We start from the raw sequence: 24136 nt of genomic DNA on the forward strand, positions 1-24136 counted from the left end.
CTTGCCTCAGTGAACTCATTTGTTTCTACCTCGACTAGACTCGACTCTTTCTCCTCTGGGCTAGTCCCTTCCCACTTACAGTACATTCATGAATCTCTTGACACCCTGCACCACTGTCGCCTCCAATTCATTGGACACAACAGACTCATCTCATCATGAACATACTATCTCTTTAATACCTCCATGCCATACCACAATGGTGTGAGGGCTTCTCCCAAACAGAGACATAATCAGCTTCCCTGCATTTGCCCCCTGACGTTGTTCTCCTATTGAATAACTTTTCTTCAAGTTAACTTTCTTTGGATCAAAACTCAAGTCATGCCCATTTTTGTAGGATGTGTGTGTGGAAGTTGCAGTAAATCAAAGGTTAAAGCAAGGGTAGCCTGGGGCAGTTGTAATCTAGTGAGACCACTGGGGACACCGCTGCTTACTACAGACAAGATAGGCTGGGCAGACTGTGACAGTGTACTCAAGCCAGATGAGTGAGGCCTCTGTAGTGAGACTTTTCCAGAAAGAAAACAGTGTTCCTTTACACAGTGGGGGTGGGGGGAGGTGGGGAAGCACAGAGACAGACAAGATAACAGAAGAGTGTGAAACATACCCAACAACCAAGGCCCTATCACGTTTACTAACTTCAAAATATCATCAGCTATCTGCTTGAAGTTTTGATTAACTTTAGCTTCTATTGTGAATGACGACTGATCTTGCAAGAAAGGAATTCAAACATATACAATTCACAATTATCAATATCTGTAATTGATAAGCCGATTTCTGTATAAAAATACCAGTTTCCTGTTCAGATTTCAGAACCGTGTGGATGACAGACCCATGTTCTCCTCGAGCACAAGTAAAATCAAAGGAATGGTTGAGTTGTAAGGGTCTGTGTGTTCTGAGCCCAGGTATTTTAGTTATTTTGTTTTATTTGATTACTGGCAACAACAAGTTACTTCAACCTTTTGAACAGTCTTTGTTTCAGGCCTACTCAGGCCCACTCCATCAACTCTTCTTGTGGTACACCGATGACAGCCACAATTCCAAGCAAACTTTCCCAAACTCTGGACCCTGGGAGTCAATGCATCCCTCTACAACTAGATCCTTGAGTTCCTGACCAAAAGACCACAATTAGTACGGATAGCCAGAATCACCTCTGCCACAATTATTCTAAATACACCTGTCCTCCACAAGGTTGTGTGTCCTTAGCCCTCTACTCTACTCCCTCTACACTCATGGTTGCGTGATCAAATTCTTCCCTAGCGCCACAAGTTTGCAGATGATACCACCGTAGTGAGCCACATCTCAAATAACGGTCAGTCGGGGTACAGGAAGGAGATAGAGCACTTAGTGACATGTTGTCACGACATCAACCTTTCTCTCAACGTCAACAAAACAAGAGCTGGGTAATGACTTTGGTGGGGGGTGGGGATCAGTGCTTTGAAGTTGAGAGTTGAGATGCCAACATCACCAATAGCCTGTACTGGTCCAACCACAGTAATGTCATCGGCAAGAAAGCTCACCAATGCCTCTGCTTCCTCAGGACGCTAAAGGAACTTGGCATATCCCTGTCAACCCTTACCAATTTTTATCAATGCACCCTAGAAAGCACTCTAGCTGGATGCATAATGGTTTGGGTATGGCAACTGCTCTGCACATAACTGCAGGAAACGGCGGAGTTGTGGAAACAGCTGAGCACATCCCAGGAAACAGACTTTCTTCTATGGGCTGTCTATACTTCTTGCTGCCTCAGAAGTCAGCATAATCAAAAATTCCACCCACCCTAGACCTTCTCTCTCTCCTCCCCTCTCCCATCAGGCAGAAGATACAAAAGCCTGAAAGCACTATTACCAGGCTTGTCTATCTAACTGTTATCAGACTCATGATCAAATATTTTGGCTTCACCATCTATCCCATTTATGAATCCTGCACTTTATTGTTTACCTGCATTGTAGTTTCTCTGTAGTTGTTACACCTTATTCTGTGTAATTGTTTTATTTTACTCCAACTCAAGGTACCATGTAATGATCTGATCTGTATGAACAGAATGCAAGACAAGCTTTTCACTGTATCTTGGTAAATGTGTAAATAATAAACCCACATCAATGGTGCTCTCTCTTGTACTCATGCAGAACTCAACAATCTCATTATTTTTACAATTCTTTTTTGTATCTATCTTTAGAAATAGGTTAGCTACTAACATTGATTACAAGCCTACCTATTTCCACAGCTATCTCAATTACTCTTTGTTCTGCCCAGTTTCCTAAAAGAACTTCATTTCATTCTTTCAGTTCCTTCATTGCATTCATCTGTTATGTTTTCTCTGATGAGACTTACCACACAAGGCGACTTCAAAATAACTTCTTTCTTTCTGAAATAAGGCTTCCCTTCCCCTGTACTATTCTTTGAGCAAATCTCACCCATGTGGCAGCAAGTCAATTCAGAAAAGTATGTAGATATGGTCAATAAGTTCAATTGTTGATACTGACAGGGTAGTTTGAGTATCTCAAAAATTGATCTCCTGAGCTTGTCACACACAACAGTCTAGCGTTTACAGAGAACAGTGTGAGAAACAATGAAAAAACGTCCGGTGAGCAGCAGTTCTGTGGGCGAAGACATCTTGTTAATGAGAGAAGTCAGGAGAATGGCCAGATTGGTTGAAACTGACAGGAGGGCAACAGTAACTCAAATAACCATGTGTTACAACTCTGGTGTGCAGAAGAGCATCTCTGATTGTACAACATAAACCTTGAAGTGGTGAATGGGCTACAGCAGCAGAAGACAGTGAGCATACACTCAGTGGCCACTTTATTAGGTACACTTTATTAATAAAGTAGTTACTGAGTGTACAATATCACTTAATTGGTTCTCAGAGACTCACATTGCTAGTGGTCATACTCTTCCAAAATGTCTTTCTAGAATTGTGGGCTAATTTTAATGTGCCCTTAAGATTGTTTCCAATAGTCGGTAAGATTGTCAATCAAGATTCTTTTGCATCTCTCCGAGCTATCAGAATCTGAACAAAATTTTGCTTTTCACAACTTTCCAATTCTCTGCATTCACTTCCACCATATGCCCCCATGCCTCCAGTAACATCAGTGAACCAGATGGACTTAAATGACAATCTGGTAGATCATCAGTAAGATTTGTATGTTTCTAAGAACTACTAATTATTAACTGAATTAAGTTCCAGATCTATCATGGCAACACTTTAATTAGAATTTCTGGATTATGGATCTAGTAATTTGTATATAATCCTATAATTAATCTAATCATGGTTATTGTATTGGGCATTCTTGTGCTCTCCAGCAAACATCTTTACAAAAACTAACAATAGATTAAAATTTTTTCTCAACTCCCTTCTATTCTTCTCAGCATTCACAAATTAATCCAGTCAGATTCTGGCAATTTGCCTTTCGTCCAGCCAATTTTCAATACTTTCCTTTACTTATCTTGCTCTGGCATTCTGCTCAGTTCAAAATCAAAATCCATTTCCTCTCCAATAACCCTTGTTTTCATAAAAATTGAGATGATGTATTAAAGCTAAAAACAAATTGCTGGTAGGATTCAATGTGCCATGTAGCACCTCTGGAGGCAAAATGATGGCCAACATTTCAGGTCAAGATCCAGCATCAGAACTGAGTCCAAGGGAAGACAGCTAGGATATAGAAATGAAAAAGAGGGGTGAAATGGAGACTGGCAGGTGATAGGTGGAACCACAGATGTGTGGAGAGGGAGAATCGTGGGCCGATGGAGCTGACTCAAGTTGAAGTAACCACTTCCTTTTTAGTCCCATTGCATCTCTGACAATACCATTTTTATTTTCTCATACAATTGACCTGGGTGGCGGTGTAGAGATACACTTTACCAAAGGAAGTGTAAAGTGCTCCTTCCCTCTGCTAGCCTGCAGTTCACCATTGGGCAAGGTGCATTACCTGCTTGATCCTCCACCCCCCCACCCCGGGATCAGGATCATGTGAAACCATGGGAGTGGGTGGTGGATGGTCATAGGAGCAGCTGGTGCATATTACAAGTCCTGGTTATGTGACCACTGACGCCAGGCAGACAATCTCTAAGAGTATTGATAATGACTGGGGTCACCATCTTGTAAAGACACTGCCCAGAAGAAGGCAATGGCAAGCCACTTCTGTAGAAAAAATTGCCAAGAACAATCATGGTCATGGAAAGATCATGATCACCCACGTCATACAAAATGGCACATGATGATGATGATACAACTGATAAGCTTAAAGCTGAAATTGAATTGAGCAATACACAAAATACTAAAGAAACTCAGTAGTCAGGTATCATCTATGAGGGGAATAAATAGTCTACATTCCAAGCCAAAACCCTTCATCAGAATCTCTCGTTTCTGTAATTACATTGAGCTCTGGTTTGTACTTTTATACAAATCATACCTGCGACTGCTTATGTTGTACATTAGTTATCTTTTGTGAATTACAGGAATGCTCGGTGTTGGCTGACCCCACTGATGACGGACTGCCATGCTGAACCTCGGATTTAAAACAAAGAACATGCATCATTTCAAATCTCAAATCATTTTAGCTTCAATATACTCAGTTGTGGATTGAGAATTGGGTTTGTTTCAGCTATAGATACTGCTCATATATTGATAATGACTCATTTTGCACTTTGGCCTAAAGCAACTTCCCTTGTGAATCCCACCCTTCTAGCAAGTGAATACTCAATCACATACCCAAGGAGCTGAAGTCTGATGATCAATAATCCTTCAGCAAATGTTTGCCACATGCTGACCTTCACAATACTACCCAAAATTGATAGCTATTTCCATAGTATATTTACTTCTCCATAAAAGCTCTATCTAAGCACCTCTCCTTTGCTCAGCAGCAACTCTTCCCTCTTACTCCATTCTCTTTGACACGCAACTCTCCCCCCACCACCTTTGTTGCTTCATCTTTCCTTTCCTAGGTAATAATTGTTCTCCCTCAGTTCTCCTGTCCAATTCACCTGGCAATACTTTCTCTGATATCAGACCACAAATCTGTGAACTAGAATACCTACAACACTCTTTCAAAGATGAAATCACATAAATCACTGTTTCATCAAACCAGTGACCTTATGTGAATCGGGCACCTGATTGCTCCTACATTCATCTTCTCTTGGATTATTTCTTTGGCACTCCAGCCAGTTTAGACACAGCTCTTTATTTCAATTTCTCAATGTGAATATTTCATTAGTAGTAAAATAGTACACAAGACTTGGAAGCCCAGTAAGTAATTTCTAATTCAAACTGGGGCTACTCAATATCGAATCTTCACTCAAGGTAACCATACAGAGTCATAACCTGAGGCCAGTTACCTTAATTGGTGTTGGAATATTGTTTTTCATTAAATTAGTAGGGGGCAGCATTGTAATTTAAAGACATTTCCCATAAAATACATAATACTCACAGAAGGTGACGAATATGACAAGGAATGTTGTGGCGATGAGCGAGCTACAGGTGGCACACTCCGGCCTGGACTTGTGCCTGTGACATTCCCACCAGCAAACTGAAACACAGATAATAGTTGGGTAGGACATTACACAACAACGTAACAGAAGCTGGCTCAGAGTGACCAAAATAACAGCCATTGCTTTCCATGCAAATTAACAAATTATGGGATGAACAAACTATGGTCCAGTATTTTCTACTACCTGTACAAATTAAAATCTGACTCAATAATTGCAGAGCATTCTGATCTTTCAACGTCAAGAGATGGTGGATCACATACATTCTAATCTCAGCTTTACTGATACATCTTAACATACTGTATACATACCAATGTGCTATACTAAAATATTGCATTAAGTAGTTCCATTACATAAAAGGCAGCCACTCCAACTACACTGAATATCTGAAGCCTAACTCAGCATTGCCAAGAGAACCATTAACATCCATTGTTCACTGCTGGGTTCAATCACATTAAAAATTTGTTCTGAATATGCAGCCACAGTTACGAACGCCCTTTGCTCCCCATCTTTAGCTGTGTTTGTAGCAATGATGTGCTACCATTCAGAATCATGTACATTCCAAAACAATCTCTCATTCTTTTAAATTTTATATGCCCAACCTTCCTTCATAAAGTAATCCATTCATCTCAACAATCTACTTTCTAAAAATTTTCTGAAATGTTTCCAGGCAAGTGGTTGAGGGATACAAGGAGACCACTAGTGCACACAGACTCTAGGTGTTGTTACAAACCCTGCAGTCACTGCAAGACTTACATGGTTTGATATTTCACACTCCTCATGATAAGGCCAACATCCAATTTGCCTTCCTCCTTACTTGCTATACCTGCCTGCTATGCGTTTTTGGGTGGGGATAATCTATGACTGTTCAAACAAATGTTTTTCAATTCTTTCTCCAAAATTTCATCACCTTGCATCAAATTTTTGCCCACTCATTTAACTATACTGTATTTCTATGCAGCCTTTGTGTCCTCCTCCCAATTTACTTTCCCACACGTCTTTATATCATTAATATATCAGGCTGCAATACACTCAGCCCCTTTATCCACGTCAAACTGTTACGTCCTCACTTCTCACCGCGCAGAGGAGACGTTTGAAGTTCACATTCCTTTTAGGTTAAATAAACTAGCTTGTATTCGAAAAAAAGTGGACTATACCAGAAACACGAGATTCTGCAGTTGCTGGAAACACACACACACGGCACATATACACACACACATGGGGTGCACACACACGCGCGCACACACACACACACACAATGCTGGAGGTACTCAGCAAGTCAGGCAGCATTTAAAGAGAGAAACAAACAGTTGATACTTCAGGCAGAGACCCTTCAAAGGACTGGAAAGGGGGAAAGACTCCAGAATAGGAAAGTGGGGCAAGGGGAAGGAGAAATAGCTAAAAGATAATAGGTGAAGTCAGGAGGGTGGGAAAGGTAAATGGTTGGAGAAGAAGGAATCTGATAAGAGAAAAAGGAATCTGATAGGAGAAGAGAGTGGACCATGGGAGAAAGGGAGGAGGGGCACCAGGGGAGGTGATAGGCAGATGAGAAGTGGTTAGAGGCCAGAATGGGAAATAGAAGAAGAGGGAATGGAGAGGGAAATTTTTTTACCAGAAGGAGAAATTGATATTCATGCCATCAGGTTCGAGGCTATCTAGACATTATGAGGTGTTGCAACTTCACCCTGAGAGTGGTTTCATTGTGGCACAATAGGTGGTCATGAACCAATATGTCAGAATGGGAATTGAAACAAGAGTTAAATGGTTGGCCACCAGGAAATTCCACTCTTGGTGGGTAGAGCAGAGGTGGTCCACAAAGCGGTCCCACAATTTGCGTCTGGTTTCACCAACGTAGAGGAGGCCACATCAGGAGTGCCAGATACAACAGACAACCCTAACAGATTCACAGGTGAAGTGTTGCCTCACTTGGAAGGACTGTTTGTGGCCCTGAATGGAAGTGAGGGAGGAGATAAATGGGCATGTGTAGCATTTCAGTTGCTTGCAGAGGTATATGCCAGAAGGCAGATTAGTGGGGAGGGATGAATGGACAAGGTAATCACAGTATGAGCGATCCCTGTGGAAAGCAGAAGGTGGGATGGGTGAAGACGCATTTGGTGGTATGATCCTATTGAAGATGGCTGAAGTTACAGAGAATAACGTGTTGAATGCAGTGGTTCATGGGGTGGTAGGCGAGGACAAATGGAACTCTAACCCTGTTAAGGCAGCGGGAAGATGCAATGAACACAGATGTCCGGCAAGCGGAGGAGATTCAAATGAGGGCAGCATCAATGGTGGATGAAGGAAAACCTTGTTCTTTGAAGAAAGTCATCTCTGACGTCCTGGAAAGGGAAGCCTCATCCTGGGAACAGATGCGGCAGAAACGAAGAAACTGAGAAAAGGGAATGGTATTTTTACATTGACCACCACCCTGGTTGTGTGGATAAACTTCTGGGTCACCTATTGTATCCAGTGCTCCCAATGCAGCCTTCACTTCACTGAAGAAACGAAACGCAAATTACGAAAATCGTTTTGTTGAGCGCCTCTGCTCCATCCACAAGGAGTGGAATTTCTCAGTGGCCAACCATTTTAATTCCTTTCCACATTCCCATATGTCAGTGCATGGCCTCCTCTTTTGCCACAAGACCACTCTCAGAGCGAAAGAGCAATACCTCATATTCCGTCTGGGCAGCTTCCAACCTGATGGCATCAATTTTGATTCCTCCTTCTGGTAAAAATTTCCCTCCCCCTTCCCTCTTCTTCTATTCACCACTCTGGCCTTTTACCTCTTCTCATCTGCCAATCACGTTGCCCCAGTGCTCCTCCTTCTAGTCTACTTTCCTCTCCCATCAAATTCCTTCTTCCCCAGCCACTTGGCTTTACCTATCATCTTCTAGCTAACCTCCTTTCCTACCCCCACCTTTTATATTCTAAAATTTTCCCCCTTCCTTTCCAGTCCTGAAGAAGGGCCTCAGCCCGAGACATCGATTGTTTATTCATTTCCATAGATGCTGCCTGACCTGCTAGATTCCTCCAGCATTTTTTTGTGCACTACTATACCAGACAAATCAGCAGCACACTTTTTTTTTAAGGATGAACTTCAACTCTTTGGAAAATGATTCAGGTTATTTTTAAATCCCAGCATATTGAGGTTAATGTGATGGTCAATGAGCTAATTACCAAGTGTCAACACCTGAGCATCAGATAATATAAAACAAGGCAAAGGATGCCCTTGGATAAAACTAGTACAAAAGTCCAAAACTTTTGTTTTCAGAAATCCTGTTGTGGAGGGGAAAAATCTCTTATGGGCTTCAAATGAAAAATCTCAACCAATTATGCAGACGTCAGGTAAACAATTTTCTCTCAATAATCAACGGTACAGAATAGAGGCGATAGACTAAATTAGATAAATACTGATTTGGACAAATGAGGGTATTTAGCTGTATGAGGTACTTACAGACACACTATTCAAATGCAAGAACCAACTTTAAGACAACCACAAATAACACTGGACAACCAAGATTTTGTTTCCTGAATACCTTTGGGCGCATCTTAAGGATTCAGGGCTAATATTCATGAAAATCACCACGAAATTTCCCTATCATATACCATTTTTGTTTTAAATCACCTACATTTGTTATTTCAATTCTTAATTCAAGTCAATTAAAATGTTGTCAACAATGTAAGCTGAGAAGTTTTTTCTTAAGGCATGCCTGTGCACGTTTAGGCAGGCTGCAGGGCAGGGCAGGGCAGGTTTTTAGAAAGGCTATACAAGCATCTCACATACATCGTTCTTTGCACTGCGCTTGCATGTATATTGGTTTGCGATCACATTGATGCGCATGCTTTGCTCGCACAGCAGAGGTCAGGTAAACAGTTTTACATAGCATATTGTGTGTACTCTTTATAAGAAAGTAATTGTATTTTCAGCAGCAAAGTGACTTGCCAATTTTGCAACAGCCGCAATACTCTTGTTATATTTGTGGCGAGTATATGCTTAAATCTCAAAGATGGAGCACAACTTTTCTTATTAAGAAAGTCTATGAGCTCTAATTTTGGAGTAAAAATGGCGACAAGACAAAGCCTGGGCTACTCATATTTGCTGCGCAATAGGCACTGCTGATCTTAGAGCTTAACTCAGCGGTACTTGGAAGTCAATGCTATTCACTGTCCCAATAATATGGCAAGAACAGAAAGGTCATGTGACAGACTATTACTTCCATCTGACCAGTGTGTGTGGTTTCTCTGCTAAAATCAAGAAATCCATTGAATACCCCAATCTCCCTTCAGCCATGAGACCTGTGCTGCACGACGATAATCTTCGAATACTGAAGCCACCAGAGACATGATTCTAGAGGAGGCAGACGAAGATGCCATGATGCACAAGTCAAGAATGGAAATAGACACTGATACAGATTTTGAACCCTTTATATCAAGTGAGCCTCATCTGATAACTCAATCCGAGTTAAATGACCTGGTCAGAAACCTGGGTTTGTCAAAGGCAAAAGCAGAATTACTGGGTTCAAGACTGCAAGGATGGAATCTGCATCACCAGGCACAAAAAAATTCCGTGAAGGATTTCAATATTTGAGACGGATGTTTCCAAGAATAAATGATGCCAAGATTAAGGCAGGCATTTTTGTTGGCCCACAAATTACACAGATCATCAATGACAGGCAATCTACAGAACTTCCAGTGGGACCAGAGAAAATCACATGGAAGGCATTCAAGAATGCTGTTGAAAATTTTCTTGGCATCAAACTACATGCTGCTGGTTGACAACATGCTTCAACCATACAAAACCATGAACTGCAACATAGTCATAGTCATACTTTATTGATCCCAGGGGGAAATTGGTTTTCGTTACATGTCACTAAAGATTCATTTTCTGCATTCCCATAGAGACTTCTTTCCTGCAAATCTTGGCACTGTCAGTGACGAACATGGTGTAAGGTTTCACCAGAACATTGCAGTCATGGAGAAACCGTACCAGGGCAACTGAAATCCATCAATGCTGGCTGATTATTGTTGGACACTTAAGTGAGAAGCCTCAGCCCAGACTATAAGTGAAAATCAACTAAACATTTTTCACTTAGATGAATTATTGCAGAGTGTCAGCACAGCTATGCAATTAAACGCATTATATTTAAATTTCTTGTTTCTCCAAATTCGTATGTGATACAAGTACCCTGTTCAGCTTCAAGTGGTCCATCATAAACAAAAAAAATTCTGAAGCAACACTTAAAAAAAAATTGCTGTCCAATGTAATCAGTCAAGCATAACAGGATGTCTTAATACATGACACACAGGTAGTGTACAAGCTGATAACTAATCTGGACAAAAGAATCTCCTTACACCCATCAACAGCACAAGGGTTAGCATTCTGCTTTGAATTTTAAAATATATTGTTAATGTTAATTAAACATTAACACACAACGAAAACCTTCACATTGTTCCATCGCTTCCATCTGCCTTAAAACTGGGTATATGCTGAATGTCCTACCTCTACATACAATGCTTAGTTTAAGTTATAGGAAATAATTGAGCCTTTTGCTCATAACAGTTGATAACCTGAAACTGACAAGTGAACAATACAGCAATGAGTGTAATACAAGGACATGCCTGGTGTAATACTCTGCAGCTTACCTCGAAGTAATCACTAATTTTATGTCCCCTTGGATTGCCTTTGCCTACAATGAAACAATGAAGTATTAGCAACAAGATAAAAGAATTCTTTGAAGTTGAGAGTTGAAGATCTATTTTCCCCACTCTTCTGAATATGAAACAGCAAAAAAAAATCTATCTGTACAAACGTGCTGCAACTTGAACTTCTCCAATAATCCACGATCCAACTATTTGGAAATGTGAATGGTTCAGCATCTGACTCATTATGCCATATTTGTTGCACTTCCTTTCTACTCATTCAATCATGATCCTCGGGAAAATTTATCGCAATATTGTCCAGCATCTAGAAAAAAGCTAATTAAAATTGAATTTGGGTATAAAGCAAAATCATATCCAATAGGCCAGAAAATTTGTCAGTCCAGTAGCAAAGTCCCAAATGTGCCAGATAATCAAGTTTATTATGGAGTGTATGTAGTGTCCAGGGAGGGGTAGCATCTCTGGTGAATGGGGCTTGTCACTCACCTTTAGGCCGCACCGGACACTCAGCTCTCACCTGTGGCATAAAGTAGCTGTTTGCATGCGGCAGCAACCACATTTTGGTACACCGCTTTGAAAGGTGGGCTAAACAAGGTGAGGGCAGCTGGTGGTCTCATGTGATGTCAGCTCCAGCGGACTGGGCAGATGAGAGCAACAATGAGATCCAACAGCCAGGAAGGCAGGTCATGAGGAGCGAAGCGCATGACAAGGCACAGACTTAGTCATAGGCATCCACCACAACCAAGGAAGACCCCAGTTGTGACAACTAGACCCAGATTTTCAACCCTATGAGATTATGCAGGAACTGGGTTTTGGTGCTAATTGGAGATTTTGGCTGCAGGAAGGGATAGTGGAAACATGAAGAATCTCAAAGACTGAGATTTCTGTATATCGTTGATGTTTTACGATTTAAGATTTTTTAAAAGGCAACAGCATAACACTAGATTAATTGATTAGCTCCATTCAGCAACTGAGGGACAATTGCCTGAATAACCACCTTCCCTGTATTCAAATAGCCACTTGTATTTAAAGAGCTATTCCCCAGTTGTTTTGAACATGGCAGTATCCTAAATATTTGTTTCGCAGTTCTGTAAAACACATCTGGACTTCCTTTACAAAGTTAAAAAGGTAGTAAGTATGAATCATGTGAACAAGCAGCATCTGAAAAAAATATTCCAATTAAATAAACCTTAGAAATTGAAGTGACTTAAATGCAAACAGAAGGCTGCATTTGGGCAACCCACTGAAAACACATCTTCAAAACAATTGTCTTTTTCACAAGAAGTCCACTGGTTTCCAAATACAGCACATTCTCTGAAATCCAACAGTAACAGTACTGTTATATCTAAAAGGAATGTTTCCAGCAGAAAAATAACTGACCTTGATTGGCATCATTGTAAGAATCTGCCTTTCTCTTCCTTCCACGTTGATCATTTTGTTTCTTCTCTGGTGTCTAGAGATGAGAAAAAAAATACTCAAAGAAAAAAATTCCTGGTCTATAAAATTCAATGAGCTACACAAGTTTTTAAGATAACCATCCCATGTGCTCTTGGAGAAAGGAGAAGATGAGAGTGAAATTAGGTAAGATTTTGTCCCACTGTCCAGCGACTTGTACATCTTGACCCATCTGACTCACTATCTTGGATCACCAGATAAACAGAATTCCCCTTCTGCTTATACAGCTCAGACAGCAAGCAGTCTCTTCCAGATGTTTTATTAGAGTCAAAGGAATAGATGGAGCCATTCAGGTCCACCAGGAATCACATTTCCATTATACAGGACAGGAAGTTCTGGGAGGCTGTGCTGTCTGTGACCTTTCTGTTGCACAGACCAGCATAGAAGGATCTGCAGATCCTTAATATGCCTGTGAGGATGCTATTGAATGGTCGTCTTCCTTAAGGTTGTGGATCACAAAGCTCCTTCTGTGAACCTTTAGGAAGTGTAAGCACATCTTATCCTGTGCCATGGTGCAAATGCTGGACTGGAAGGTGAACCTGGAGGATGCAGTGGTGAAGAACTGGACTTGTTAGACTTTCACCTCTCGTAGTTCCTCCCTCACATATACACTCCCTTGATTCCAGAAGATGCTGCAACTCTCTCTGGAATTTGCACAGTTCTGTCTGACCCTACCTTGCTTTCTGAACCCCTTTGCAGATGGAGAACCTCAATGTCTCCTTGGTCACTTCCCACCCGCGCACAGGGTAATTAAAGAGGGACTTCATGCCCCCCTGCCAACCTTCTGGTCCTCCTGTAGGTGATAGGAGGCAGAGATCAGGGAAGAACACTAGCTTCATGGTGATCTGACCATGATGGGCTTCAACACGAAGAGGAAGTCAATCCAGGAGCAGGCTGAGATGTACAATTACGACCAGGTGGGTTGTAGCTGCACTCCACCTGCAGAGGTATTGAAGACATTGTGCAGTTTGGCTATTTTAACCGTTTCCATTAGGAATCTGGAGCTGCCGTCACACTGCCGGATTGATCCAGCCACATTGATGATACAGTTGAATTCACCAACCAGAGCGACCAGCCAGGACGGTGAGAGCTGCTGGAAGGCAGTCAGCTGCTCGCTCTGCATGAGTACATGTTATTTGCAGAGCAGAGTATTTCAGTATATTACGTCTGCCATGAGGAGACTCACCGCAACCACCTCTGACTAGGGTGGTTGAGAGTTGCCTCCCTGCAGCAGAATCACCAGGCCAGAAGCATGACAGTTACTGACACACCCCGCCCCAACCACACAGACAAACTGTGGAACTACAATGCGACCACCTCAGTTAGTTGCAAAGATGTGGTAGCTCGCACTTCTGTAAGTTCACATCAGCCTTGACCTCGGTAAGATATTTGCAGTGCCCTTCATACTGCTGAAGTTTAAGAATGCTAGTTTTATCACCTTAACTGAGTACTGCAATCAGTGTTCTTGTCCACTTTCACTCAATTTGACGTGTTATAGCCTATAGCCTTCATAAACTGCCTCACTATTTGTGGGCTCAGGTACTGAGAATGGTCCTTCCCCAGCTGTGGCGATGCTGGTGGTGTGCCTGGGGACAAGCTGGTCTGTGGTCCTGTTCCAATGTATTGCTCTGGTTAACCGACACCATCCACCTCTCTAAGCTGGGGTGCATCAGGTGCAGTTCTCCCAAAGCCGGAGGTGACAGCTCCTGCTCTGCTCCCGGTCTCCCAGAGCTGGGAGGCAGAAGCTTCTGTACAATTCCCAGACTCCAGAGCTGCTATGTATTAGAGTCTGTATTGCTCCCAGTCTCCTGGAGCTGGGGGCTGATAGCCTATGTTGCTCCTAGTCTCCCAGAGCTAAGAGATGGTGGACAGAATTTCTTCCATATCCATATTTGGTTGTTGACTCCTTTCCCACTTTGGTGCTTCCTCTATGCACGTCATCAGCTTCCTGTATTTGCTTCATCTTCCGACAATTAGAGGCTGCTGGCATCTATCTGCTGTCCTGTCCTTTTCTTCCCATTCCTTTTACTCTCAGGAGCCCATTGTCTCTTGGATGGTGTCTTCTGGGACTTCCTTTTCACCACCCACCATTGTTTTCATCTCTCTGTCCTCCCGCGCCCCTCCATTGATTCCTCCTTGTCTAGGGTGATCGAGAAGTGCTTGGTCTGATGGCCTTTCTGATTGCACTGAAGACTACACTGCATTGGACCACCAGATGTCCAGACTGGGGCTTACCAACAATCCTGCATCAACTTCTGTCATCCCACCATGTTCTTAAAGGTGACATTAAAGAAGCTGTTACTGGTGAAGTCTTAGACTCAGAAGATGTCTTTCATTTTGAACTCTCAACACTCCAAGCAGGACCTTGCCAATGAAAGTGCCTGACAAAGGGATTCTCCTCGTTGAGGTCCTTCACTGCCAACCTGACAGTGTTTCGGATCCCAGTCCTCCTGCCGATGCACGCATAGCTGCAGCGATCCAGAATGAATTTGAACATTGAATACTGAAAAGGGGTGTTAGATTAGCTTCCCCAATCAGCATGAGGATCCAACTCTACGCCAGAAAGTTACGTTTTCCCACTTGGTCGCAAAAAGAGTCTCTCATGTCTTCCATCTTCAGTGTCCAAAAATCTACAAGTCAGCCCCACAGAAACTACACTTGATCTTAGCCAAAAGGTTTACCCCATTACTGGAAGAAGCTGAATATCTTGTGTTTTTCCACTCTGGCACCAACTCCTCTTTCAGATAATGGCTCCAGTGAGCCACTAGGTTAGTGACCAAACAGATTTCAAAAGAAGCCACACACCAAGAAGAAACACATAGATAACAGGTGAAGTTCACAGCCAATATATGTTTACCCTTGATAAGATTTGACTGTACTCATGCAAGATTCTTTTACTTTTTAGGACCAGGTGATTTTAGTCTCACACTGGACTAGTTTCTTGGCAATATGATAAATCAATGTGTGATCTTAAGAGTCTGTTGAACACAAGAGCCCCAAAAATTAAACACCTTTTACTTTTCTATGTAAGAAAGAATCAATGTATCAAACAAAGCATCCACGGTACACAAATACTAACCTCTGATTCCTTGTCACTTAGCGATCCCAAGCTACACAAGCTCTGATTGGACGACTCGTTGACTGGCATCTACAAAAAAGAAGAGTGGTGATTTCTTTACCTCCCTTAATAACCAAAGTCCATCTAACACCAACATTTTACAAGGATTATATGCTGCAAATGTATCTCATTAGCAAAATTAACTAATGGCCAGCACAAACAACTATTCAATACACTACTTTTAGAAAGGCAGAAGAACCTGCCAAGTGGTTCCAGTATTTACCTCAAGGGATTGGCCACTCAGGTCAAAGACAACGAGGAACTACTTGCCTTGGAAGTAGTGAGTTTTTGAAACTTTCAACCCAAGAGTACGGTGGAGGCCCAGCTGCTGAGTATACTTTGATAGAACTTTAGATATTAAAAGGTATCAAGGGTTAAGGGATCAGTGCAGGAAAGTGATATGGAGCCAAAAGATTAAATGAATGATGCAGCAGGTACGGAAGGACCAGTGGCCTGCACTACTCCTTTTGGTCCCTATACACACACACTGTACAACCAGATCAAAAATGGAAAACAGGAACCCACGAGTCAAAACATGAATGAAAAGTCTACTATTCTCTGCCCATAGCTGGTTTCCACAAGAAAAATACAATACCACATGACATGATCAAATGAAAAGGCCATTATAAAAGTAATCAACAGCATCACTGCATCCAATGCCCATGAAAGCTTTAATCTTACCTGGTTTTACATTTTAAAGAAAACGGCAGATTCATAGCAGTTGACTGGCGACTGCACTTCACAATGTTCTAGCATTTCAGTCAAACTGTAAAGACCTGAGTTAAGTGCACTGTAAGAAAATAACCAGGCAGGCTCCAGGTGCAACAAATAATCCTTTGAGTCAATACTGCCCAAGCTTCCAGACATGCATCTGAGGACATATGCCAAAAATCTGGGAGAAATGACCCACAATTAGCCTGTTAAAGGCCTCTCAAGCATACTGATGGGATTGTACCTCTCAGTTAATATCCCATAGCCATACATTATCATAGCCAAGTTATCATGTGGCACTGGAGGTGGAGACCAGCAAGGTACTGTTGAGGGGGATTGGTCTTGATATTCCAAGTATCATTTCCTTGATCTCATGGCAACATGTCAAAGTGCAGTAAACATCCAACCAATTATGACACACCTTCACCTGATGAACCAGTATTCCTCCACATTAAGCATAATCTGAAAGAGGCAGTTGCAAAGCAGCAGTTTTCCAACAAGATATCACAATAATTGAATAAGCTGATGAAGTTCTGAACACAGCCATCTGACCAGGCCTGCAGCATGTGTTGAGAACCCAAGGAGAAAACCCTACTTGAAGTGATCCTCATCAAGATACACATCACAACATATCATTTCAATGTAATGGTGACTAATGACCTTTACATAGTGCACGTGGAGAGAAAAATCCACATCTTCACACGTAGGGGACTCTCCAGAGAGTTCATAGCACTATCTCCCCCCCACAAAGGAGCAATACCAGACATTGCTCACATAACCATTAAACCATGAACTAACTCAACCTGTGCACACGAGAGTATGCCAGAAGCAACATGAATAATTAGAATTAAGAATCTTAGTGTCCGGAGACAAACCTAGCACAAAAAGATGGTTGAAATTTTTGGGAGTCTAGTCATCCTTCCAGGAATTCCTAAATACAACCAACTACCTTTGTTCACCAATGGCCTTTGCTCCAAAATAAAGTCAGACATGATAAATTTATTGACGTTTGCAGACTTCAGTTCATAGCTACTCAAGCTGATGAAGCAAACTATTCAACACCCAAACAACATGCTGTGGTGAGTTGTACCTATACTGTTGAATTTGAAAGCTGTGGGTTAAAGTTTCAGTCCAAGGATTTAAACACAAATCTTGGCTTTCGTGCAATAATAAGGCAGAGTTACACTAGTAAAAGTCTCATTTTTCAATCACTGCTTTCTTGAGTGGATGTAAAGGATTAATTGGCACAAATTTCAAAGAAAGTCAGGCAAGCTGGCTGTTAGTTTTATCCACCAATCAACACCATTAAAACAGCTTATTTAGTTATTAACAGATTGTTTATCAGAGCTTGCTATGTTTCTTACATTACCTCAGTGACTATGCTATAACATATGCTTCACTGGTTGCAATCACATCCCGAGGTTCAGTGGGAATACCAATTGAACTTAATACTCCACTATTATTCCTTTTGGGGAATTGTGTGGAGAGGTGTTGCTATTACCACCACAAACCAGAAAGTTAATTGCAGTAATCACGTAAAAGGTGTAATGCCCTGGTTCATTACTGTTATGCTGTATGTATTTCATTTAGCAGTTCTATAAGTGCAGTCTGTTCTGTTTACAGCTTGTTTGTGCTATTGTTGAAGATAAAAGATGAGGAGAAATGTGTGATAGGATAGTCGAATTAAGGGGAGATTTCTCTGGTGAGGGACAATAAGGTTGGGCTTGGGCTTGTGTTTGGCAGGAGATGGAGAGAGAATACACTGGGGAGAACCAGTCGTACCAGACGATCTGGTGGGGAGACCCATTTGTTCGAGGTGGATTGTGAGCAAAGTTTGGAAGGTGGTGTGTGCTTTCATGTTGACCAAGGGCCCAGTGTGCGAGTGATGGAGGATTTCAAGATGAGTTCCAACTTGTGCATATTTGACTGTTTAATTAGAATGGGCCCTTTTCTTTTTGTTATTCTTCATTTACTCTTTAGTTAAGATTCACAAATATAATTCCTTTAACCCTATACAGTGTACTGTCTGTTATTTCGTGGCACTAATTTGTCACAGGGTAGCAAATTACACAACATCCACACAAACCGGGGTGGGATGATCTGTCTCAATCTCACGAGTTTGGCACAGACAAGGAAACCAGGGTGTTTCAAGGGCAAAGTTATAAGATCAGGACAAAGGATGCATATTAGCAGTATATTTTTTTACTCAACTCCATCATCTACAAGGAACTTAATGAGATGCAGCTCCAACAATATTCAAAGTTATCATCCAACCAAGGAATTCTGCTTGATTAGTGTAGTACACACAAAATGCTGGAGGATTTCAGCAGGTCAGGCAGCATCGATGGAGAGGAATAGAGTTGATGTTTTGAGTCAAGCCCCTTCGTCAGGACTACGTAATTAGTACCTCATGGTGGTGGTGGCATCCGTTAGTCTCGCGAGACCATGGATCTGTGCCTGGAAAGTCTTGCTTCAGTCTGTGTTGGTAGAGCAGCGTCTGTTGTGGCTGTAGAGGCCCACACGGGAGTGATAATCTCAGCTGCAGCGACTGCACTTGAAGGCGCTGTCCTCCAGTGTTGTCCTGGTGCTGTTTTTTTTTCGGCGAGTGTGCTTTTCTTCAGCAGCAGCCTCAGCTTCTCTTCTCCTCTTTTTAGACCTCTGCGTAGTTCCAGCCTCCAGCGATCGCTTGCAATGTCCTCCTCAACGTTCATGTTCAGTGACTTTATGTCTCTCTTGCAGACATCTTTGAAACGATGCTTGCTGGAGGCCAGTTCCCCGTACAACAGGTCTTTCGGGATCCTCCCCTCTGTCATGCAGTGTATGTGGCCCAGCCAGCGGAGACGGCGTTATTGGAGCAGAGTCAAGAGGCTGGGTATCTGGGCGCGGGCCAGGACCTCATTGTTGGTGACTTGGTCAGTCCACGTGATGTCCAGGCTGCGTCTCAGGCTGCAAAGGTGGAAGGCGTTGAGACGCCGCTCTTGTCTGGAGTAGTGGCTCCAGGTCTCACTGCCGTAAAGCAGTGTGCTGAGGACGCAGGCCCTGTAGACTGCAACTTTGGTGTGCGTCGTCAGCTTTCTGTTCTCCCAGACTCTCTTTGTCAGCCTGGCGAATGTTGAGGCTGCTCGTCCGATCTGACTGTTGATCTCGGGGTCTAGGGAGAGGCTGTCCGTGATGGTGGAGCCAAGGTATGTAAACTCGTGAAACTACCTCCAGCTCGTAGTTGTTTATGGTAATAGTGGGGGGGTGCTCAATGCCTTGGCCCAACATGTTGGTCTTCTTCAGGCTGATGGTCAAGCTGAAGTCCTGGCAGGCTCTTGAGAAGCTGTCCATGAGGCGTTGCAGTTGCTCTTCAGAGTGTGTTGCCAGTGCTGCGTCGTCTGCAAACAACATGTCCCTGATGAGTACTTCACGAACCTTGGTTTTCACCCTCAGCCGGGACAGACTGAACAGCCTCCCGTTCGATCTAGTGTGGAGGTTGACACCATCAGTTGATGTTCCAAAGGCGTGCTTCAGCGTGACTGCGAAGATGATGCTGAACAGGGTGGGGGCAAGCACACCGCCCTGCTTCACTCTGCCGCGGATGCTGGAGGCCTCCGAAGAAGAGCCGTCAAGCTGAACGATGCCCTTCATGTCTGTGTGGAATGACTGAACTATTCCAAGGAGCCTTGGGGGACAACCAATCCTGGCGAGGATTTTGAACAGGCCATCTCTGCTCACAAGGTCGAAGGCCTTCGTGAGGTCAATGAAAGCGACATAGAGTGGTTGTCTTTGCTCTCTGCGTTTCTCTTGTAGCTGTCGAAGGGAGAAGATCATGTCGATTGTGGAGCATTCTGACCTGAAACCGCACTGAGACTCGGGATATATCCTTTCAGCTATTTTCTACAGTCTGTTATGGACCATGCAGGCAAAGACCTTCCCAATGATGCTCAGCAAGGAGATTCCTCTGTAGTTGTTACAGTTGCTTCTGTCCCCTTTGTTCTTATATAGGGTGACAATGTTGCAGTCTCTCATGTCTTGCGGCACTGCTCCCTCTATCCGGCAGTGGCACATTAGTTCATGCAGGTGGTTTAGCAGGACGCCCTTTGCGCATTTGATGGCCTCTGGTGGAATGCCATCCAATCCTGGTGCCTTCCCAGTGGGCAGGCTTTACTCAGCTCTTCGGCAGTCAGCAATGCATCCAGTTCCTCCATGACAGGCAGGCATTCCACGGCGTCTAGTGTGCTGTCCGAGATGCTGTTTTCTCTGGAGAAGAGTTCAGAGTAATGCTCCACCCATCTCTCCTTCTACTTGCCTTTGTCATTGATGGTCTCGCCTGTTATGGTCCTCAATGGTGCTGTCTTGCTCTGGGTTGGCCCGATGGCTTTCTTGATCCCCTCGTACACTCCATGGATGTTGCCTGTGTCAAATGATGACTGAATGCTTTCGCATAGTTGTAGCCAGTAGTCATTTGCACAGCGTCTGGCTGTTTTCTGGGCCTTGCTTCTTGCTGTCCCTTAGCACTTGCAGTGTTGCCTGGGTGGGTTGGTGTTTGTGCTCTAGTATTGCAACACACTTTACCTCAATGACAGCCAGCAGTGAGCTTACTTGAGCTCACTTCAAACCAGTCCTGTGTCTTGCCCCGTTTCTTCCCAAAGGCCTTGAGTGCAGTGCTGTGGATAGTGTCCCTGAGAGAGTCCCACCTCTGCTGAACATTTACTACTGGTGGGTCTGCAAGGAGAGCATCCTCCAGTGACTTGATGAACTCTGCAGCTTTGTCTGGGTGTTGCGTCTTACTAGCATCGATGTGCTGCTTGCATGGAGGCTTGGCGTAGTGCATCTTCTTTGGCCGAAGTCTGATCTTGCAGCAAACCAGAGAGTGATCCGTGTCGCAGTCGGCACTCTGAAAGGAGCAAGTATGAGCATGTTTCTCAGGTGACGGCGTCTTGTGATTATCAGGTCTAGCTGGTGCCAGTGTTTGGAGTGGGGATGTCGCCAACACACTTTGTGGAGGTTTGGTCTGGAAGTAGGTGTTGGTGACATATAATTCATGGAGCATGCAAAGCTCAAGCAGTCGTTGCCTGTTGTCATTCATGCTGCCAATCCCATACCGCCCCAGGCAGCTTGGCCAGGAGTCGTAGTCGGCGCCCACTCTGGCATTGAAGTCGCCAAGTAGCAGCAACTGTTCCTGACTTAGGATCTCCTGTATCATCATTGAGAGCTGGTTGTAGAACTCGTCCTTTGCATCTTGTGTAGAGTAGAGGGTTGGGGTATAGACGCTGACAAGGTTGACAGGCCCGTTGGATGCTGGAGTCAAAGTGAGAAAATCTGCTCCATCCTTTTCTTGCTCGGCTCTACCATCTTCAGCAGCGAGAAAGACCCTGTCATCAAGAACACCCAGCTGGATGTGAGATCAGGCAGGAAGTGGTCAGCCCGTGTAGCAGTTGATGAGACAGAGTCCAGATTGAAGCACAAGGAGACAGTTGGGGCTATCCAGCTAGACCGCCAGGGACTTGGATGGACAACCCACAAGTGGTGGTCATCTTCTACACGTAAGGAGCGCCGTGAGCTTCTAACACAAGAAATACGAGAGGTAGAAGAGGAGAAGAGGTTAGCTAAAACAGCTGGCCTGGCCAAACGAGGGGCTTGGACCTGGTGGGAAAGTGTTGAACAACAACATCTATCTTGGAATGTTCTGTGGCAGATGGAACCGCTCCGCATTTCTTTTCTATGCAGAGCAGCGTACGATCTGCTCCCAACGCCTGCCAACCTCAGCACCTGGTATGAAGATAAGACAGACAGGTGTGCTGCTTGTGGCGAGAAGGGAACACTTCAACATATCTTGAGTGCATGCAGAGTCAATCTTTCCAGCGGCATGTACACTTGGAGACATAATAACGTTCTCAAAGTTGTAACGGAAGCGGTTGAGCAGAGAGTACTGCAGCACAACTTATCTCATGCCCCATGTTGCACAGAACATCGCATATCATTTGTGAAAGAAGGCTCCAAGTCAAGGATGTACAGCATAGGCTCACGATCAAGCATACTTTCTTCAGCCAATGATTGGTGTGTCAAGGCTGACCTGGACGGGAAAGGCAGTTTCCCGGAGCAAATAGCTTTCACAACATTGAGTCCAGATATAATCGTATGGTCTGACACCAGTAGAGAAGCGGTTATTGGTGAACTCACAGTCCCCTGGGAAGACAACATCGATGAAGCCCATGAGCGCAAGTTAACCAAGTATGCAGAGTTAAGATCAGAGTGCAGAGACAGAGGGTGGAAGGTCTCATGCTATCCATTCGAAGTAGGCTGCCGTGGGTTTATTGCGTTCACTCTCCAGAAGTGGCTGCGTGACCTTGGCTTCACTAGAAGAGAGATCAAGTCAACCAGCAGGGCTGTAGCTGAGGCAGCAGAGAAAGGATCAACATGGGTGTGGACCAAGTATGTCCAGAGGGGCAGATAGTCAGACAGTGTATAAATATCTTGCAAACCCCTCAGTAGTTGCATAGACACCTGAAGAGTAGACTATCTGTTGGATGGAAGTGACCAACAACTCTGATAGAGGCAGATGCCAAGTTTTTAAGCTCACCAGTGGGAGGTGGTACTTTAGCACTGCTGGCCCACCACCTCGAGGGAGTCTTGATCATAAGCGGGCCGAAACTCCTGAAGACAGGTGGCAGATCAACTGATGATCCCACTGGTGATAGTACAGGACAGTTAACATCTTAGTCCACGTGTATTTTGTAACTCAATTCACGGCAAAGCCGACACCATGCTCTCTGGTCTCGTCTGGGCCCTTCCCCTGCCAGGAGGTATAGTCTCTCTCACGTAGGGTTCCCAACTCTGTGAGACGTGTCCCTTGGAGCATTGTGATGTCCACTTGGAGTCTCAGCAGTTCACTGTTAATCACTGCTGTCTTGTGTGTGTCGCTGATCTCCCAAAGGTCATCTGATAAACCAGTGGTCATGGTCCGTATATTCCAGCATCCTAGTCTGAGTGCTGGCTTCTTTCTTTGTCTTCTAGTTGTGCCTAGTGCAGTGTTTACAGTCCGCAGTACGGGCTACATGTATCCCTAAGCTCCACGCACCCAGTGGAGCAGGTGGTAGCTGTCCAGTGAGACGCGATGGTTTCTCCCTCCGTCGAAAGCAACCCCTGGCGCCTTGCTCTATGCCAATCGAGCGCAAGCTTATAACCGGTAGACTGCTGCTTTCCGTATTGTGCCATTGTGGTGAGGCAACGCTGAAGTGTCTTCTCCAGGGCGCAGGCCTGGGCAAGGTTGTGTGAAAGACCGGCAGTTGCCTATGCAGCAAGTCCTCCCTCTCCACGACACCGATGTTGTCCAAGGGAAGGGCAAGGGCCGATACAGCTTGGCACCAGTGTCGTCGCAGGAGTTGCCAGAACAAGGTTGAAGGCAACATCGGACTGCCTTAGGGACTCCAGCTCCGGATTTGTCCTCAAGGTTTACTCCCGAAGCCTTTCCCATGAATGGGTATGGCCGCGAGGCAGTGGAGGTTTGAAATCAGAGTTTTCCCTCTCTTAGGTGGACTGCCTTCCCAGGCTGACGAGCTCCATCTACCCGAAGCACTGGTTTTAAGGCGCCAGGATCCGCCTTCGCCCCTTCTCCTGTCAATCGAAACAGATCCGCCAGGCTTAGAGGCTAAGCCACACGAGAAGGCCAGGAGTTGGACTTCGTTGTCAGAGGCTATTTGAAGCGCATGCCGCGAGAAGCACTTTTAG

General features: G+C 44.0%; 1 protein-coding gene across 11 annotated transcripts in view; it reads right to left on the bottom strand.

The window, feature by feature from the left end:
- Nucleotides 1–24136, bottom strand: part of tlk2 (tousled-like kinase 2) — a 178115-nt gene that overhangs the window by 94258 nt on the left and 59721 nt on the right. For 8 of the 11 annotated variants that reach the window (XM_072249856.1, XM_072249849.1, XM_072249850.1 and 5 more), the window contains 5 exons: nucleotides 15674–15742; nucleotides 12520–12592; nucleotides 11125–11168; nucleotides 5424–5522; nucleotides 4410–4505 (listed from right to left, as the gene is read on the bottom strand). In XM_072249856.1, the coding sequence (XP_072105957.1) occupies nucleotides 4410–4505; nucleotides 5424–5522; nucleotides 11125–11168; nucleotides 12520–12592; nucleotides 15674–15742 (381 nt within the window). Of the gene's footprint in view, nucleotides 1–4409; nucleotides 4506–5423; nucleotides 5523–11124; nucleotides 11169–12519; nucleotides 12593–15673; nucleotides 15743–24136 lie in introns of those variants that run through there. The other 3 variants (XM_072249858.1, XM_072249857.1, XM_072249860.1) reach the window with 3 other exon arrangements.

The sequence above is a fragment of the Mobula birostris genome, chromosome X (genome assembly GCF_030028105.1).
Source record: "Mobula birostris isolate sMobBir1 chromosome X, sMobBir1.hap1, whole genome shotgun sequence".
NCBI classification, from domain to species: Eukaryota; Metazoa; Chordata; class Chondrichthyes; order Myliobatiformes; family Myliobatidae; genus Mobula; species Mobula birostris.